Consider the following 20,143-nt stretch of genomic DNA (forward strand, 5'->3'; position numbering starts at 1 on the left):
GAAGTATGCATAAAGGATAAATTTTTATATCAAAAGTGTTATTTTTATCATTTTTATTTTCATGCATAGAAGTATGCATAAAGGATAAACTTTTATATCAAAAGTGTTACTTTTATCAAATTTTATTTTCATGCATAGAAGTATGCATAAAGGATAAATTTTTATATCAAAAGTGTTATTTTTATCATTTTTATTTTCATGCATAGAAGTATACATAAAGGATAAATTTTTATATCAAAAGTGTTACTTTTATCAATTTTTATTTTCATGCATAGAAGTATGCATAAAGGATAAGTTTTTATATCAAAAGTGTTATTTTTATCATTTTTATTTTCATGCATAGAAGTATGCATAAAGGATAAATTTTTATATCAAAAGTGTTACTTTTATCATTCTTATTTCATGCATAAAAGTATGCATAATGGATAAATTTTTATATCAAAAGTGTTACTTTTATCATATTTGAATTTCATGCATAAAGGTATGCATAAAAGTTGATTATTTTATTATAAAAGTGTGACTTTTATTATAATTGAATTTCATGCATAAAGGTAAGCATAAAATTTGATTATTTTAAAATTTGATTATTTTATTATAAAAGTGTGACTTTTATCATAATTGAATTTCATGCATATTTTATTATAAAAGTGTGTCTTTTATTATATTGAATTTCATGCATAGAGGTATGTATAAAAGTTGATTATTTTATTATAAAAGTGTGACTTTTATCATAATTGAATTTCATGCATAGAGATATGCATAAAAGTTGATTATTTTATTGTAAGAGTGTTACTTTTATCATATTGGATTTCATGCATAGAGGTATGCATAAAAGATATTCTTTTTATACTAAAAGTGTGATTTTCATCATAAATGGATTTTATGCATAACTTAGATGCATAAGAGAAATTCTTTTATTCTAAAAGTGTGATTCCTACCAAATTGAGTTTATGCATAAGAAGATGCATAAAAGTTTGATTTTTAATTCAAAGTGTCATTCTCATCTAAATTGAATTTAGGCATAGGAAGATGCATAAAAGAATAAGATTTCAATTCAAAAGCGTTATTCTCATCCAAATTGAATTTATGCATAGGAAGATGCATAAAAGATGGATTTTTAATTCAAAAATGTCAATTCTCATCCAAATTGAATTTATGCATAGGAAGATGCATAAAAGATTGAATTTTAATTCAAAAGTGTCATTTTCATTTAAAATGAAATTATGCATAGGAAGATGCATAAAAGATTGATTTTTAATTCGAAAGTGTTAGTCTCCTTAAATGGAATTTATGCATAAATAAAAATGTAGAGAAATCTTATATCAAATATAAGAATTCTCTTGTATTCTATAAAAAGATATAAAATATGATAAGACGTGATAAGAGGTGTATGAGATGTGATAATATGTGATAAGATGCGTATGGGAAGTGATAAGATGTGATAAGAGATGTATGAGATGTGATAAGATGTGTATGAGATGTGATAGGATATGATAAGATGTATATGGAATGTGTAGGGCGAGAATGGATGTAATATGGATGTATGGATGTAGATACGGATATGTATGTATCAATGTGAATGTGGATGCGTATGTGGATGTATGGATATGAATGTGGATGTGGATGTGGATGTGAATGTATGGATGTAGATACGGATGTGGATGTATGTATGTGGAAGTGGATGTATGAATGAGGATGTGAAAATGGATGTATGCATGGATGTGTATGTAGAATAATGAATGTGAATGTGTATGGGAAATAATGTGTCATCGATATGAGTGAATGGATGATGATGAATACATATGCATGGGATGTATGAATGAGGATGTGAAAATGGATGTATGCATGGATGTGTATGTAGAATAATGAATGTGAATGTGTATGGGAAATAATGTGTCATCCATATGAGTGAATGGATAATGATGAATACATATGAATGGGATGTGGAATAAGTAATGTAGAATAAGGAGGATAAAATGGAAAGATGAGAGTTCGATATAGAAAATGTATTTTGTGAACTGTTTGTAAATGAATGTTTTATGTCAAGAATGATGGGGAAGCATTTTGACCGTCTTGTAGATTAAGGTCAAGGAGACCTAACTGATAAAGTTGCAACTGCTGACGGAGAGTCAATGGAGGATGTCTCGCGTAGCAAGGTCGACCGAGGTCTTGACCAGCCTCAGTTCGATTTAAATGGTGAGCTTCCGATACCGTGGATTAGGGACCAAGGAAGCGGCCTATGAGTGAAGCGCTAGGTCACCTGCGAAGGATCCTAGAGGGTGCTGACCATACGGTGCTCGGGCTCTGGGTCGCCAAAGATACCCACACGTACGTCGTGGAAGATATTGGAACAAGGAGTAAGAGTTGTTTTCTGAAAGCGGGCATGGATCTGGTTGATTGACCTTGCTGGTCCTCAACGGATGAGTCCATGGCTCTTTTATATGGATCTGTGGGTTGATCTTGCTGATCTTCCACGGAGATTCCATTCTATTATATGAATATATTGCCGGTTACTATGAGCTAGGAACTATGGAAAAGGCCCCTGAGTAAACAGGTGGTGAGCGTTCTGGTTGCCAATGATGCCATAAGTATACCGATGAATGAATGACTGGAAATAAGGATTCAACCAGAGACTTTGAGGATTGTCATCAGTGACATAATGGTTTCATTAAAGGAACTATGGAAAAGGCCCCTGAGTGAACAGGTGGTGAGCGTTCTGGTTGCCAATGATGCCATAAGTATACCGATGAATGAATGACTGGAAATAAGGATTCAACCAGAGACTTTGAGGATTGTCATCAGTGACATAATGGTTTCATTAAAGGATTGTTTTAAAGTTAGCTGATGCTAAGAAAAAGGCAATTTCATATTGGGTGTGTAAGTGGTGTGACTAGTTTTATGTTTGCATGAACTTCCGGCTAGGGGGCCTTGGAACTCTTTTCCTTGGTACCCGGGACAAAACCTAATCAAATTCTTAATTGGATCCCATCACTACAGTGGTTGGGCGGTTGGCTAACCCATGGGACTGGATGGGGTTAGGCTGGACTGATGGATCCGTAAATCGAGACTCAATTTCTGTTATTACGATAGATAAAGTAAATCCCGGATAGTAATTGTTCTATGGATAGGAATCAACGGCTGTGCCTCTTGATGGGGAAAAAAGCGTTGATCCCAATGATCCAAGTGCAAGTTTCTTCCTTGATCCGACCGAGTATCTTTATAGGTGCACTCGGATCAGCGTGATCAGTAATGATCTTGACTACGTTAGAGTAAAAAGTTATCCTGGTGGAATCGCCCATGTTTTCTGGGTAAGGGAAGTTTTTCCGGGTTTGGTTTTGGAAAAACCGACGGATTAGTCTCTTGTCCGGATATCCGTGGATGAGGCCCTGAGTGTGGGTCCCTGCCCCGCGCATGAAGTGCTACTTCCGCTGCTAGTACCCCGAATCCGTCGCATGGTGGGGACAGGGATCCTACACATTCACATCCCATATCATTCATTCACATCCCTTATCATTCATATCTATCTAATTTACATCACATCTCATCGCCTCTATTCTCGTTCATATTCATCACATTCACTCCACATATATTCTTCCACATATATCCACATCCATTCTTCACATACATCCAAATCCATCCTTTCACATACATCCACTTCCATCCCATATCATTCATTTACATCCTGATTCACATGACATCTCATCACGTCTATTCACATCACATCTATCCATCCATTCATTCACATTTATCTGATTCACATCTATCTATCCATCCATTCATTCACATTTATCTGATTCACATCACATCTATCCATCCATTCATTCACAATTATCAGATTCACATCACATCTATCCATCCATTCATTCACATTTATCTAATTCACATCACGTCTATCCATCCATTCATTCACATTTATCAATTCACATCACATCTATCCATCCATTCATTCTTTTATAAAAATCACTTCAGTGGGAATAACACTTTTATAAAAATCCTTTTATACATCTATTTATGCATAAATTCAATTTTAAGGAAAATAACACTTTCGAAATAGAAATAAATCCTTTATGCATCTTTCTATGCATTAAATAAAATTTAATAAGAATAACTCGTTTGAAATGAAAATAAATTCCTTTATGCATCTTTCTATGCATAAAATCAAAATTAATGAGAATAACTCTTTTGAAATGAAAATAAATTCCTTTATGCATCTTTCTATGCATAAAATCAAAATTAATGAGAATAACACTTTTGGAATAAAAATAAATTCTTTATGCATCTTTCTATGCATAAAATCAATTTTGATGAAAGTAATACTTTTATAATTAAAAACTTTCTTTTATGCATCACTTTATGCATAAAAATCAATATTGGTGAAAGTAACACTTTTATAATAAAAAATTCTTTTATGCATCACTTTATGCATAAAAATCAATATTGGTGAAAGTAACACTTTTATAATAAAAAAATTCTTTTATGCATCACTTTATGCATAAAAATCAATATTGGTGAAAGTAACACTTTTATAATAAAAAATTTTCTTTTATGCATCACTTTCTGCATAAAAATCAATATTGGTGAAAGTAACACTTTTATAATAAAATATGTCCAATATGCATCTTTCTATGCATAGAAATTAATTCTAATCAAAATAACGCTTTTATAATAAAAATATTTTCAATATGCATCTTTTATGCATAGAATGAAAATAACACTTTTAGAATACACAAACAGAGGTGATTACTCTTTTTGAATAACATAAAGATAAAACTTATTTCCATAAAATTTAAGAAAATTTTGCCATAACCTCCTTTTCATATATCCATTTGTGAATGTCCACATGTTATTATATAAGAAAATAATTGTGTATTATTTTTTAAAGCGATGACCATATAAATTCGCACACATGCACCTGTACATAGCTCATTTGGTAGCAGTTTAATCCAAGGACATTGTTTGATTGATTAGAATGTTTTTATCTTCCTAACACACTCCTTGAACAAGCGATCATAATGAAAGCACTTTAGCTCCATAGTGTCTATTGTGTATGACTTGGAAAACCTCACCTTTTGTAAACACCTCTAATTATGTGATAAGATTCATGTTGTACTCCATAATCTAATGCCACAAAACCTTAGTTTTTAGCCAGACATGCCATTAATCTCAATGCTACAAGCAAAAACTAAATCATAGAACATTAGATCAAACCTTAATAGACCACAAATATAGTTAAACAATATATAGAACATTGGATCAAACCTTAATAGACCACAAATATAGCTAAACAATATATAGCATAGTTAACATCTTACATCTCGAAAGTTTCAACAACAATTGTAACCTATTCTTCTTGTTGGACACCATTACTGACAAAATACTAACTTTGTGCTCCTTAGGCAATGTGCAGTCACATAGGGTATAGAGGCACTTCTCATCCCAGTTAATTTGAGCTACTAGACTACATCACCATTTAAATATCACATTAATACGAGTTTAAAAGTGAAAACTAATCTACATATATCACATAAAATGAGAGACTTTACCTAAACTAATCTTTCCCTATTTCTAGGTTTGCTACCACAACCAGTTTCCTTGTATGCATCTTCAAGGTGGGATCATTTTTGTAGTACGCTTTTCTCCACCTATCTTTAAATTATTTATTGCTGATAGAATCTTTTAATATTTCTCTCTCTAGTGGCAGAAAGGTACTTCTCGTACATAGATAAATACATATTAAGTATATTTATCTTGCATTTCTATATAGCTTTATACTTCAGAAATTGATATACTATTACCTATAATATGATTTATGCCATGATCGAAAAAGGAAAATTATACCAAGAAGGTCACCTCCTTTGTTTCTATGTTTGTAAAAACCTTTGCACACCTACTGATTATTTAAACTCTATGCATGCATAAGTATAGTTTCCTTATTTGATATCCCCGATGCTTGAATAAGATAGATCTTGTCAATGGATGTTAATAGAATGTAGTCCACCTTGTTCATCCTATAAAAGTGCTATTACTTGAGTTGAGAAAAATAAAATAACAAAAACAGTATAGACTATGAAAAACAATGGCATACCGATTCAATTTAGCTATAAGTGAGAGAACATCTCTTTCATTCTCTTCCCTTATGTCCAGGAGAAATATATCCAAACAAGGGTGGTACTCTACTTTTTGTTTAAAGACTGATTGAACACAATCTTAATTTATCATAACTTAATCAACTAGTTAATCTCAATAGAATATAAGTATTCTAAGAACTTACCTCTTTTTATTTCCTCCATCCACCAGGATACAAGATGGTGATTACCAGCCCAAACATATAGCATCTTCTCAAATAGGAAAGTCCACTTGCATTCTTGTATTTGATCTTAAAATTCTTTATTCTTTGTTTTCCATACATTATCCCAGCTATCCTTGCCTGCATAAAGCACCTCTCTAATAGGATACTAGGATGGTTTGAGGTAGCACCCGACATGCATTGGTTGCTCTTAGTGCATGTCGGTAGCTCCAAGTGCATGTCAGTAGCGTAGCTGGCTACTGCCATGGCATTGATTATAAGAAAACATTCAGTCTAGTGGCAAGGATGACTATCATCAGGGCAACTGTTTCATTGGCTACAACCAAAGGTTGGAATTTATATTAGATGGATGTTAGAAATGTATTTCTAAATGGTGACCTCTCAGGAGAGGTGTACATGCAGCAGCCTCGAGGATATGTACATCCTATGTATCTAGATAGGGTGTGCAACCTAAAAAAGCATTGTATGGACTAAAACAAGCGCCAAGGGCTTGGTATGGTAGGATTAACAGGTTTCTACATGGTATTGGTTTCAGGTCATGTGACTCAGATAGACTTCAGCAACCCAAATGTAAATGGGGTAACGTGAAAGTTAGTTGTATCTTTTGGTAGCAAACTCGTGTGTGCTCTGTATTCTAAGCACCAATAATGTCTTTTGTGACCCAAAAATCAATGCAGTCATTCGACGGCCATCAGACATGCTTGGAAAGGGGTGGGACTTGTACCCACATGGCATATGACGGAGTATCGATCAGACCATTCAGTGGTTAGACATTCAGTGGTTATATTAGATGGATGTTAAAAATGTATTTCTAAATGCTGAAACTGGCAAGTGCCCATATTTAGGGACTTGAAAGAATCAGCCAAAGATATCTCTTTAGAGTGGCGATGGGTCTATAGAGAGTCCATCATATGGTCTACCACCCTATTAAGACGGCTCAATCATATCTATCTTGATGTACGCATGGAACCTTTAAATAAACTAGCCTTTGCCAGTTTTAGTTAAGAAAAGGAGAGGCTACGAGCTGAGCTGGTCATCGTAATTTTTTTAGTAAAGGAGGAGCTTTTGCACGTGTGGGCATCTTGCAGCTGAGAGAGAGGTCAGAAGAGCCAGATCTTGAAGACACTGTGAAAAACCTTGTAAGAGAAGTGTTTTGTGTGGAAGAAGACTATTTTGTTTGAGTGTTTTTATTCTCTCTCTCTCCCATGTTTCTATGTTTCTTAGTTTGCAGCTTCAGTGGTATCATGCTCTAATTTCTGTGTGAGAATTGAACTGTATAAGTCTTGTAATAATCATTCACATAAGGTGTTTTTCTGAGTATGGTTCTCTTGTGAATTTCTCTTCATCTTTGTGAAGGATACAACCTACTGCCTCTGTTTCCAGTAGGTTATAGATCCCCTACAGAGTGGTTCTCTCTCAATTTACTGCTTCCCCTATTGGACAGAAGATACTACCCATTGCAACTATGTTTTTTGAGGGGTTTGGGTTGGTTCCATGCTCTTTTAGTGGTCAATAGGAGGTCTTAAGAGTGGATTTACTCTGTTTGTTATTGTTCAAGCATCAATCTTCCATAGGGCTGCTGCACCTCTTTTGAAAGGGCTGGGAAGTGCCCCTTGCACATGTTTCAAGGCCATCATGTGTACCTACTGTCTGTAGTAGTTTGTTGAGGTTTGAACTTGGTAAATATGTCTGGAAATTGGTTGAAAAGGGGGCTGTAGGGCTGTTTTGGAGTTCCAGACTATGTGGAGTCATATTCCCTAGGGGCTACTGTCCACAACTGAAAGGTGTTTTGGGCAAGAGATGGTCCAACCTTCTAAGGACTCTTTGATCTTGCTCCTACTGAAGCCTGGAAGCATTTGAAACTTGGTGGGAGGGTTGTCAGCTATCAAGAAACAGGACTGTGGCTCGGACTGCTTCCACACTATGTGGGATCTCTATTCTACAGGGCTGTTGTCCACAACGGAGAGGTTTTTTTGGCAAGGGATGGTCTAAGTACTCTGAGGGGACTCTGTTCTTGCTCCTACAGAGCCTTGGAAAGCTTTGGGGTTTTGTAGTTGGGGTTTCAGCTAGATGGAAACCAAGTGCTGAGGGTTGTTTTGGACTGGTTTGGGGCTGCTTGACACATGGTGTAGTGGGCATAGTTCACAGAAGGAAAAGTTCACAGAAGGAAAAGTTCACAGAAGGTCAAATTGGGCATAGTTCACAGAAGGAAAAGTTGCCATTTTCACCCGGTATGCATTGGTGCTCTCGGTGTATGCCCGTAGCTAGCAGCTTATTTAGGTAGCACTTGGCATGCATTGGGTGCTCCCGGTGCACGTCGAGAGTTACCGGTATGCATTGAAAGCTATTGGCATGCCTAGGTAGCACCCGGCATGCATTGGGTGCTCCCGGTGCATGCCGGTAGCTACCGACATACTTAGGTAGTACTCGGCGTGCATTGGGAGCTTCCCAGTGGATGTCGGTAGTTACCAGCATGCATTAGAAGCTACCGGCATGCCTAGGTAGCACCCGGCATACATTGGGTGCTCCTGATGCATGTCGGTTAGTTACCGGCATGCATTAGAAGCTACCGGCATGCCTAGGCATGCATTGGGTGCTCCCGGTGCATGCCGGTAGCTACCGGCATACTTAGGTAGCACCTGGCATGCATTGGGAGCTCCCGGTGCATGTCAGTAGTTACCGGCATGCATTAGAAGCCACCGGCATGCCTAGGTAGCACCCGACATGCATTGGTTGCTCTTAGTGCATGTTGGTAGCTCCAAGTGCATGTCAGTAGCGTAGCTGGCTGCCATGGCATTGATTATAAGAAAACATTCAGTCTAGTGGCAAGGATGACTATCATCAGGGCAACTGTTTCATTGGCTACAACCAAAGGTTGGAATTTATATTAGATGGATGTTAAAAATGTATTTCTAAATGGTGACCTCTTAGGAGAGGTGTACATGCAGCAGCCTCGAGGATATGTACATCCTATGTATCTAGATAGGGTGTGCAACCTAAAAAAGCATTGTATGGACTAAAGCAAGCGCCAAGGGCTTGGTATGGTAGGATTAACAGGTTTCTACATGGTATTGGTTTCAGGTCATGTGACTCAGATAGACTTCAGCAACCCAAATGTAAATGGGGTAATGTGAAAGTTAGTTGTATCTTTTGGTAGCAAACTCGTGTGTGCTCTGTATTCTAAGCACCAATAATGTCTTTTGTGACCCAAAAATCAATGCAGTCATTCGACGGCCATCAGACATGCTTGGAAAGGGGTGGGACTTGTACCCACATGGCATATGACGGAGTATCGATCAGACCATTCAGTGGTTAGACATTCCGGGTTTAGTTTTCTCAATATGCTGAGCAAACAACTATGCAGTGGACTAAAATCAATGAAACTGGCAAGTGCCCATATTTAGGGACTTGAAAGAATCAGCCAAAGATATCTCTTTAGAGTGGCGATGGGTCTATAGAGAGTCCATCATATGGTCTACCACCCCATTAAGACGGCTCAATCATATCTATCTTGATGTACGCATGGAACCTTTAAATAAACTAGCCTTTGCCAGTTTTAGTTAAGAAAAGGAGAGGCTACGAGCTGAGCTGGTCATCGTAATTTTTTTAGTAAAGGAGGAGCTTTTGCACGTGTGGGCATCTTGCAGCTGAGAGAGAGGTCAGAAGAGCCAGATCTTGAAGAAACTGTGAAAAAGCTTGTAAGAGAAGTGTTTTGTGTGGAAGAAGACTATTTTGTTTGAGTGTTTTTATTCTCTATCTCTCCCATGTTTCTATGTTTCTTAGTTTGCAGCTTCAGTGGTATCATGCTCTAATTTCTGTGTGAGAATTGAACTGTATAAGTCTTGTAATAATCATTCACATAAGGTGTTTTTCTGAGTATGGTTCTCTTGTGAATTTCTCTTCATCTTTGTGAAGGATACAACCTACTGCCTCTGTTTCCAGTAGGTTATAGATCCCCTACAGAGTGGTTCTCTCTCAATTTACTGCTTCCCCTATTGGACAGAAGATACTACCCATTGCAACTATGTTTTTTGAGGGGTTTGGGTTGGTTCCATGCTCTTTTAGTGGTCAATAGGAGGTCTTAAGAGTGGATTTACTCTGTTTGTTATTGTTCAAGCATCAATCTTCCATAGGGCTGCTGCACCTCTTTTGAAAGGGCTGGGAAGTGCCCCTTGCACATGTTTCAAGGCCATCATGTGTACCTACTGTCTGTAGTAGTTTGTTGAGGTTTGAACTTGGTAAATATGTCTGGAAATTGGTTGAAAAGGGGGCTGTAGGGCTGTTTTGGAGTTCCAGACTATGTGGAGTCATATTCCCTAGGGGCTACTGTCCACAACTGAAAGGTGTTTTGGGCAAGAGATGGTCCAACCTTCTAAGGACTCTTTGATCTTGCTCCTACTGAAGCCTGGAAGCATTTGAAACTTGGTGGGAGGGTTGTCAGCTATCAAGAAACAGGACTGTGGCTCGGACTGCTTCCACACTATGTGGGATCTCTATTCTACAGGGCTGTTGTCCACAACGGAGAGGTTTTTTTGGCAAGGGATGGTCTAAGTACTCTGAGGGGACTCTGTTCTTGCTCCTGCAGAGCCTTGGAAAGCTTTGGTGGGGTTTCAGCTAGATGGAAACCAAGTGCTGAGGGTTGTTTTGGACTGGTTTGGGGCTGCTTGACACATGGTGTAGTGGCCATATTCATTGGTGCTGTTGTTCACAATTGAGAAGTTCTTTTGACAAGAGAGGGTTTAGACTTTTTTAGGATATTGTGCTCTTGCTAATATGGAAGCCTAGAGAGGTTTGGAGATGAGGATCAAGGCTGGCAGCTGTCTTGAAGTTGTATATATGTCTGGGAGAGGTGAGTCTGAGAAGAGTTTTTTTGCTTGGTTGTGGTTCCCTCAGAGGAGTGGGTAACAGTGGTGAGGACCAATACAAGAGCTATAGAGGTAGGCTTCCTGGTCTCATCAACGGCTCAATCATATCCCTCTTGATGCACACATGGCAGCTTTCAAAAATAGGCATGAGTATTGTTGTGGACAGCCACGTGGGCGGCCACCCCTTTTTTGATATAGTAGGGACCTAATGTCATCCAATGTTGGAAGTGTTGACATGAGGTTGAAGATACTTTTGAGCCCGACATTTTGAGCTTGTAGCATTGAGTTTGGACATCGCAGCTAGGAGATATGGTCTGATGAAGAATTGACAGGATACCAAAACATGCCGTCCCCCGAGGACACTTTTCAGCGGTTTTTTGGAGCAAATGGCATCCAAATGGGATGTGACCTAACAAGCTCTATTCGGTCATCTCATCCATACATCTCAAGCCAGTTGTCTTGTGTTTTGAGTCCTATATTTTAAGATATGGACATACTTGGCTTGGCTTCAAAGTGACCCACAGATCACTGCAGCTGTTCGATGGCCCATCAAACATGCTCAGAAAGGGGTGGAGTCTTGTACCCACATGGCATATGATGAGTCAACCAAGCCGTTCAGTGTTTGGACATTTCATTGAGAGCTATTTCAATTCACAAACTAGCTACAGCTAGCTAGCACTGCAAGAGGGCTTGATAAGATCAGGTAACTTGGGGCACCAACTCCAAATACAACCACAAAACACTATCCCAACTAAAGTTCTTGGCTTGCCTTTGCCATAACCTAGTGGTTTCCTTAGAATAGTGCCTACTTGGAACAAACAACCCAAAACAGTCCAAAAACTGTCTTCACCTACAGAGTGGTCCAATACCACTTTCACTTGTCCAAATCCAACCAAACTTGATAGGAGTAGTTCCCTACCTTTTTTTTACGTGCATGATAAGCCCCAACTCAAAATTCCCTTAGTAAGCCCTTTATCAGTTCACAAACATGTCCGTAGCTTTAGCAATTTCTGACACTTGGACCAGACACTAATTCCACTATTGCACCTTCTCAGTAGGCCCAGAAGTGATGAAAACTATTAAAATCTTTCCATAGGCATGTCTTAGACTCTCACATCAAGTTTCATGTGAATCACCCCAGGGGAAGGCCTCCAATAGTCAATAAGATCCACTAGGCCTTACGCAGTTCAAAATTGCAGTAGTGGCAAACTAGGCAATTTTCACCCCTTGATTTCCAAATCTTATGAGACTTGGTATTATTCAAGAATATTATATAGACATACTCCACACCAAATATTGCGGCCTAATTCACTTCCAATAGAGAGAAAACAGGGTTGGAACAGGGCACTTTGGCCATGCTGAAATTTTGGAAACAAGCAACAATACCAAACCTCGATCCTACCTTATGTACTTTACCAATTGTAGAAGTTGAAACCTCGATCCTACCTTATGTACTTTACCAATTGTAGAAGTTGTATTTGCATAGATTCCACTCTCTAGACCATGTTCCTTACTATATCTCACCTCTGGTTCCACTTCTGCTCCATACCACTACTTCACACAACCCTAGAATCTGACTGTTGAATTGTCACAACTCACAAGAAGACACCAAGTAGAGAAAGGGGAAAAAGAGTTGAATTCAAGTCCTAAAGTCAATCTTATACACCCCTGAGATTCTAGGAAGATCGGCACAACACCAGTTGTCAACAAATTCCACTCTTCACAGACCACACTTCATAGACAATTCTTCACAGACAATACATATCCAACGTTGTCCAATACACCTTTAGACTTTGTGCCCTTGGTTTATCAAGAGCTATATTCAGCTTGCAGATTTGACTCTTTTTGCACAAGATTGTTCAATATTTAGGTAAGGACACAACCAAATTATATTAGAGACTAGAAATCTCAAACACAACCCAAAGATGCATGAAACAGGCTACTGTCCAGATTCGCAGCAATAAAATTTGAGAATTCAGCAATAAGAAGATGCAAGTATATTGATCATAACAAGTGGAAATATGTGGAGAAAACCTAATTCACACTCAGTACAACAAGAAGGCTGCAAATCTCTTCTCTCTGGCACTCTGCATGTAGTTGTGTAGCTCTCCCTCATCAAAATAGAACTCATGGAGTTCTCTTCATGCAAGCTGCCCAAAATAGTCCACTTTTTTAATTTTGGGGTAGCCTTTTCTAGTTTTAGTTGCATGTGGTCTTTTCCATGGTTCTAAACATTATTAAAAATCTTCTAAATGTATTCCTAAGGCTGGATACATATGCATGCTATAATTTTTTCTAAAATGGATGAACATATAGGCTTAAACATGACCTGGACATTGATTATTTGACCTGTTTGAACAAAAGCTTGAACCTGACCTAGTCATGGAATCCATGTATACATGGACACTTATTTGAATATGTACAAATGATTACTAGAATTGTAGACACTGCTTGAGTATGATCTGGGGTATCAACAAACACTGCATCATCGGATTCAGTTTGCTCCGTATGCTAAACAAACAACCATGCAATGGACTAAAATCATCGAAATTGACAAGTGCCCATTTTTAGGGACATTAGAGAATCTGCCAGAAATATCTGTTTAGAGTGGGGATGGGTCTATAGATAGTCCATCATATGTTCTACCACTTTGTTAAGACGGCTCGATCATATCTATCTTGATCTACACATGGCTACTTTCCAAAATAAGCGCACGTACTGCTGTGGACAGCCGCCCCTTTTTTGTTCAGACATCGCAACTAGGAGATATGGTCTTCTGAAGATCTGTTGGGATATCAAAACATGCCTCGTGAGTGGTGTAGATGACACTTTTTGGGGATTTTTTGAGCAAATGGCATCCAAATGGGATGCGGATTTTGAAAAGAACTACTAAGACAGCTAACCTATACATCGCAAGCCACTGAGCTTTTGTTTTGAGTCCTGTATTACAAGATATGGACATACTTTGCACTGTAGTTGTCTGACGGCCCATCAAACATGCTCGGAAAGGTGCGGGGCCTTGTACCACCGAACACAAAATAGAGTGTATCTAGCAAACCATACATCCAATGGAGGTGTGGTATGGCTTCCCTCAAAGCTCTCGATATCCCAAATCTACTCCTAAATCAGCTCATTATTTTCTTTAATGTAGTCCCAAATCGAAGGGCAAAACATGGGCTGTGAAAAACTCTGAATTATCGGACCACCGAATGCAAAATAGAGTGTATCTAGTAAACCGTGCATCCAATATAGGTGTGTTATGGCTTTCCTTAAAGCTCTTGAAATCCCAAATCTAATACAATAGCTAAATTAACTCTTCTCAAGGCAAAACATGGGTTGTTTTTGAAACTCTTATATAGACTCTAAACTGCCGGACCACTAAATGCAAAATAGCGGGTATCTAACAAACCTTGCATCCAATGGAGGTGTGGTATGGCTTCTCTCAAAGCTCTCAACATCCTAAATCTATGCCTATATCAGCTCATGATTTTCTTCATGTGTGGTCCCAAATCACAGGTGAAACTATGGGCTATCTGAAACTTTGAACTATCGGACCACTGAATACAAAGTAAAGTGTATCTAGCAAATCGTGCATCCAATGGAGGTGTGGTATGGATTTTCTTAAAGCTCATAATATCCCAAATCTACTCCTAAATCAGCTCATAATTTTCTTTAGGTGTGGTCCCAAATCATGGAGTGAAACATGGGCTATCCGAAACTTTGAATTGTCAGAACCCATCGAACACAAAATAGAGTGTATCTAGCGAACCGTGCATCCAATGGAGGTGTGGTATGGCTTCCCTTAAATCTCTTGACATTCCAAATCTAGTACTAAATGAGCTCATAACTTTCTTTACGTGTGGTGTTCGAAACTCTGAACTGCATGACCACCGAACACAAAATAGAGTGTATCTAGCAAATCGTGCATCCAATGGAGTTGTGCTATTTTTTCCCTCAAAGCTACCAATATCCTAAATCAGCTCATAATTTTCTTTAGGTGTGGTCCCAAATTGCGAGGCAAAACATGGGCTATCCAAAACTCTGAACTGCCAGACCACCAAACACAAAATAGAGTGTATCTAGCAAATAGTGCATCCAATGGAGGTATTGTATGGCTCCCCTTAAAGCTCCCGACATCCAAATATACTACTAAATCAGCTCATGATTTTCTTTACGTGGTTCAAAATCATGGATGAAACTATGGGCTGTCCAAAACTCTAAACTGCCAGAGCATTGAACACAAAATAGAGTGTATCTAGCAAATCATGCATCCAATAAAAGTGTGGTATGGATTTCCTCAGAGCTCTTGGTATCCCAAATCTACTCCTAAATTAGCTCATGATTTTTAAAATAGTGTGGTCCCAAATCGCAAGGCGAAACATGGGCTATCCGAAACTTTGGACTGTCGGATCACTGAATGCAAAATAGAGTGTATCTAGAAAACTGTGCATCCAATGGAGGTGTGGTATGGCTTCCCTTAAATCTTCCAACATCCCAAATCTACTAATACATCATCTCATAATTTTCTTTGTGTGGTTCCAATCCAGGGGCAAACATGGGCCGTTCGAACCTCATTTTTCGATCATCGGCACCCCCCATCTTGAGATCCATGCACTCCACCCTTTTCAAATTCACATCTAAGATTAAGGTTGGGTGGTACCACTACCTAAATAGCTGAAATGTGTTCGTATGTGCCTCTTTACAAAAGGATATTTTTTAAGTTTTCTTCAAAAAAATACATTTACAGAAATGGAATTTATAATTTTGTAAAAAAATACAAAGGGGATACTAACAATTACTTAAAAATGCTTACATAGGGGTTTTTAAAAGGGGCCTTGAACGCACGTGATACAAACATCTTACAATAAGTGCTGCCCCCAACCCCAACAACCCCAACCCCCCCCCCCCCCCCCCCCCCCCCCCCCCCCCCCCCCCCCCCCCGAGAGCTGGTTACTCTAAACAACAATAGGGATCTTACAAGTTGAAGATGGTGGGTGGAAGGACTAGCCATGGAGTGGTTTGAGGATGTAGCTTCAGATGCTGAAAGAGGAAGTTGGGATAGGTTGAAGGAGGCCCTGAAAGGAAGATATGGGAAAGCAAATACTCCTCAGGACTTACGGAGAAAGCTAAATAGGTTGAACTAGGGAGAGGATGAAGAGATGGCAGTCTCTGTTAGTAGGTTTGAAGTTGTATGGAGGAAGAAACTCAAGACTTTGGGGGAGAACCAGGTTCGTGCTGACTTTCTGAAGGAGGACAAGTTTATTGGTGTATTACATGAAAGGATCCAAGGAGAAGGTGGAACTGAAAGATCCAAGTACATTTGCAAAAGATGTGAAGATTGCCATGTACCAAGAGAGGAAGATGAGATGGAGAACTAGTTTGTGTATGCCACCCACTATGCCAGGTAGAGTTGATACATTTGTTTTTCCTAATTTATGCCATGCTAGTAGCAATGTGCATGTTATGGATCAATGTGTGAGTGATATGCCAACAATTAATGCAAAGGCATTGGATTAGTGTGTTTGTGAAGCTACAGAAAGTGCAGGTTGTATGGCTATGGACCCAGAGTTGGAGGTAGTAGATGCTGGCAAAGTGATGGAGTATTGCTCAGAGGTTGGTAAGTCTACTATGGAGGGGCAGGTGGTCCCTAGTGTGTTGGAGATATCACAGGTACCTGAGTTGGGGGTTGCTTCAGCAGAGGATGCTGGATATCACAGGTACCTGAGTTGGGGGTTGCTTCAGCAGAGGATGCTAGTGTGAAGTCTACAGGTTTGTCTTGTGATATGTCAAAGTGTGAAGTCGAGAGCATGTCAGAGCTGCTTTTGTATGATGATACAGGTAATGATGATGCTAGCATGGATGAGCAGTCATATGTGGATGAATATACAGATAGTGACGTGGATGATGATGTGTGTGTTTAAGATGGGCTACAAGATGCTTCTCCATGTTTTGTTAGTACATTCCTTGATGATATTGATATTGCCTGCTTACTTTGAAGAGGTTGCGATGAAGGGTGTTGCTGCAGTTGATGCTGAATATTTAGAGATAGGTGGTGTGGATGTCCAACCAAGTGGTTGTGATGAGATGGATGAGATGGTGTCAGTGTGTGCACATAATAGTGTTGGCAAGGGTTGTTGCGATGCTGTTGGGGATATGTTTGTTGGATGCATTGGTCAGGGAGATAAAGCATATTGTATGTGTAATTGCAAGGCTGGATCAAGACAATCACATGGAGGAAGACCTTGGCACAATGGAAGATGCCATGCTTGTGGAGAGGATCAAGAGGACTGTGGGTGCAGGGAGTGCTTGCCTCGCATGGTGGGTCATGCACCACTACTGAATGAGATACAAATGTATTTGTCTCAGGTACAATGCAGTCCAGATGCTTGTTTGTCAGACTATCGTCTGATGATGCTCATGAAGATGCCAATGTTCCAGAGGATTTGGGGGTTCATAACAATGTGTTGACATTGCTAAGCCACTAGCGTGTGGTGAGTTGATAAATATGGCGCTTTTGCAAAAGATATGCATGCAGTGTGTGATAGGTATGAAGCTCTTCTATGGAATGCTATTCCTTATGATGCCTCAATTTTTGTGTTTGAGGCTGTCTGGATACTGTGTGCTGGTGAGTAATCTAGGGCAGCTTGGAAATTTAATGAGTATGTTTCTCGAGTTTTCTTGGATGCTAGGGAGTCTCTTTTGATGGTGCTGAGGACTATGATAATGAGTATGTGCAGGACGAGGTGAAGTGGGCTTGTATGAGCTATAGAGTTCAAGATTTTGATTGGAGTTTTGATCAGGGAGATGCAGGGTTCGTTGTGTGTTAGGAAGATGTTTGTAGGGAGGGCCGTGCTATTTGGTCCATAATTCTGATAGGGATACAACTCTGCAGAGGGAACCTTTGAAGCCCATATCAGATGTGATGTCTTGGAGGATGCAAACCAAATATATAGGCCATTTGATCCTGGTGGTAGTAGTCTATTTGTAGGGAATGTAGTTGTATATATTCCCTTTTGATCTAGGTGGAAGGGTCAGTTTTTCAGAGTACAAGAATGTTATGAAACACTTAAAAGTGTTCCACTAGGGGGGTTGGGCTATATGTGAGGAGCAGTTTTGTGATGGATGCATAGCTAGTACTTGAGCAAGCCCAGAGGAGGAGAAGCCATGAGAGCTTCTGATGGTGTAATTTGGACAGGTCTTGGAGCGAGGAGATGGAAATGACATGGGATGGTTCGTGTGAACTTATGATGCAATGGATGAGAATAAGCTATGGTGGATGATGTCCAAGATGATGATGCATGGTCATCTTCATCTGACACTCACATGGGATTTATTGATATGATAGCATAGGCAGGTTGGGAGTTTGTCTAAGAAGGGATGGCTGCACATAGTGAAACCATGTTTATGATAAAGAGATGATGAGGTAACTGAGTGTACATATGATGATACTGAGAAAGGCTCATAGCTGATCATGTGCATAGGGGTGATACATGGCCATGGCCATCTAGTATTCATGGATAAGTGGTAGTCCACTTAGCAGCATAGGGGGTACCACTAGTCGGATGAAGATCAAGAGCTGGCAGTTGAGAATAGCAAGAGGATGATGTTACTATTTTTGGCATGCAAGGGTGCTGAGCAGCAGGGGACAGAGAAAAAAGCAACGTGTTTCTTTGGGGGTTAAGGAAAGAAGCTTGGATGTTGGAAGATCATAGAACACAGCACAAGACAAAAAGAGCTGAGCCTATAGGTGAGTAGAAGAGTTGAGAGACCTAAGGTGAAGTTTGTTCTGCGTGGTGCTATCGATGTTCTGTGCTGTGAGAGAGTCCTAAGTGTTTTATATCTGTTGGTTCAATGTTTGAATAGTGGGTTATTGATTATCAAATCTGAATCTTGTATGTCTTGGGTAAGAGTTATCAAGCTATGTCTGTTTTGGTCCAACTTCATTAATCTAGAGGGTTTGGATTGGCTACAGGGATCAAGCATGGTTTGCTAGCATGAAGTGGTTTCCTAGATTGTACAATTTATTTGAGGGAGATCAGCAACAACAGTCATAAGAAGATAAGAAAGTGGATTTGTTTGGATTGTTAAGAGAGGGATCATCAAGTTTAGAACAATTTTTGACTTGGGTAGGGGAGTTGATATAGAATTAAGATGTGGTCAAGGTATGAGATGGTGATCATAGGGATTTTTCTCTAGGGTTTCGAGAGGCTAGAAGTTTGTGGATCTAGAGAATTGGTGAAGAGTAAGGGGCTACATTCATCCCTCCAAATAAGTTGGAGCTGTTGATTTAAGAGTATTTTGATTCACTAAAACTTTGATGATATCACTTGGGTTGGTAAATGCTTTTGGAACAGGTGGTTTGGGAGCCCCCAATCTTTGTACCTATTTATCTCTCACTTGTGTGGTGTTTGGTGGTGTTATAGAGGCCATCACCCAGAGCCCTCACACTGTCTTTTTGTCAATTCCAATCTATTGGGATTATTTGATAATGTTCAGTGTTGATTAGGAGGTCACACTCCAAAAAAGACATTCGGTTTTGGAGTTTTTGGAAGTGTTAATTTGTTGTTTAATTCTATTTTGAAGCTTGTTTGCAGTAGGTAAGGTCATTCTATTAGTATACTTTGGAAGGGAAAAATTATAATTTCTTTTGAATTTGCATGATTTTGAAGCCCAAAAGGCTAAGATTTTGTTGTGTTAAGCCCTCGGGGGGTTCACTTAAAGATATGTAAGTCTGTTACGTGTGATCATTAGGGGACGTTTTTAAAACTAAGTTTTTGAGAAACATTTATAGAAATTTACTTACATAAGGGGGTTTTAGATGGCATTTTGAAAAAAACAATTGCCAAGTTTATATAGAAAAAGGGGTCATTTTATTAAGTGAAAATTCATAGAAAGAATATTCTTTCATATACTTTGAACGCATGTTGTTTCTAAAAGTACACCCTCAAGGTTAAGCCAAGAAATAGCTTTA

General features: G+C 38.9%; 1 protein-coding gene and 1 long non-coding RNA gene across 3 annotated transcripts; both read left to right on the top strand.

Moving 5' to 3' along the window:
* Window positions 1-7,475: 7,475 nt before the first annotated feature.
* On the top strand, window positions 7,476-19,092 carry LOC147638429 (uncharacterized). Its single transcript, XR_015265878.1, has 2 exons — window positions 7,476-10,005; window positions 17,383-19,092. It is a non-coding gene; the product is annotated as an uncharacterized LOC147638429 (long non-coding RNA).
* Window positions 13,967-19,764, top strand: LOC147638430 (uncharacterized). 2 transcript variants are annotated; one of them, XR_015265877.1, is made up of 3 exons: window positions 13,967-16,842; window positions 16,890-17,717; window positions 19,145-19,764. XR_015265877.1 is itself a non-coding variant. In XM_086798351.1 (2 exons), the coding sequence occupies exons 1-2, from the start codon at window positions 16,723-16,725 to the stop codon at window positions 17,091-17,093; spliced, it is 324 nt and encodes a 107-aa protein (XP_086654477.1). In that variant the 5' UTR covers window positions 16,152-16,722; the 3' UTR covers window positions 17,094-19,764. The 2 variants fall into 2 exon arrangements, 1 of the variants encoding a protein (XP_086654477.1); XM_086798351.1 differs by having other exon boundaries at window positions 16,152-16,842; window positions 16,890-19,764.
* Window positions 19,765-20,143: the final 379 nt, after the last annotated feature.

This window comes from Cibotium barometz, chromosome 5 (assembly GCF_041138505.1).
Source record: "Cibotium barometz isolate CiBa-2024 chromosome 5, ASM4113850v1, whole genome shotgun sequence".
Classification (NCBI taxonomy): Eukaryota; Viridiplantae; Streptophyta; class Polypodiopsida; order Cyatheales; family Cibotiaceae; genus Cibotium; species Cibotium barometz.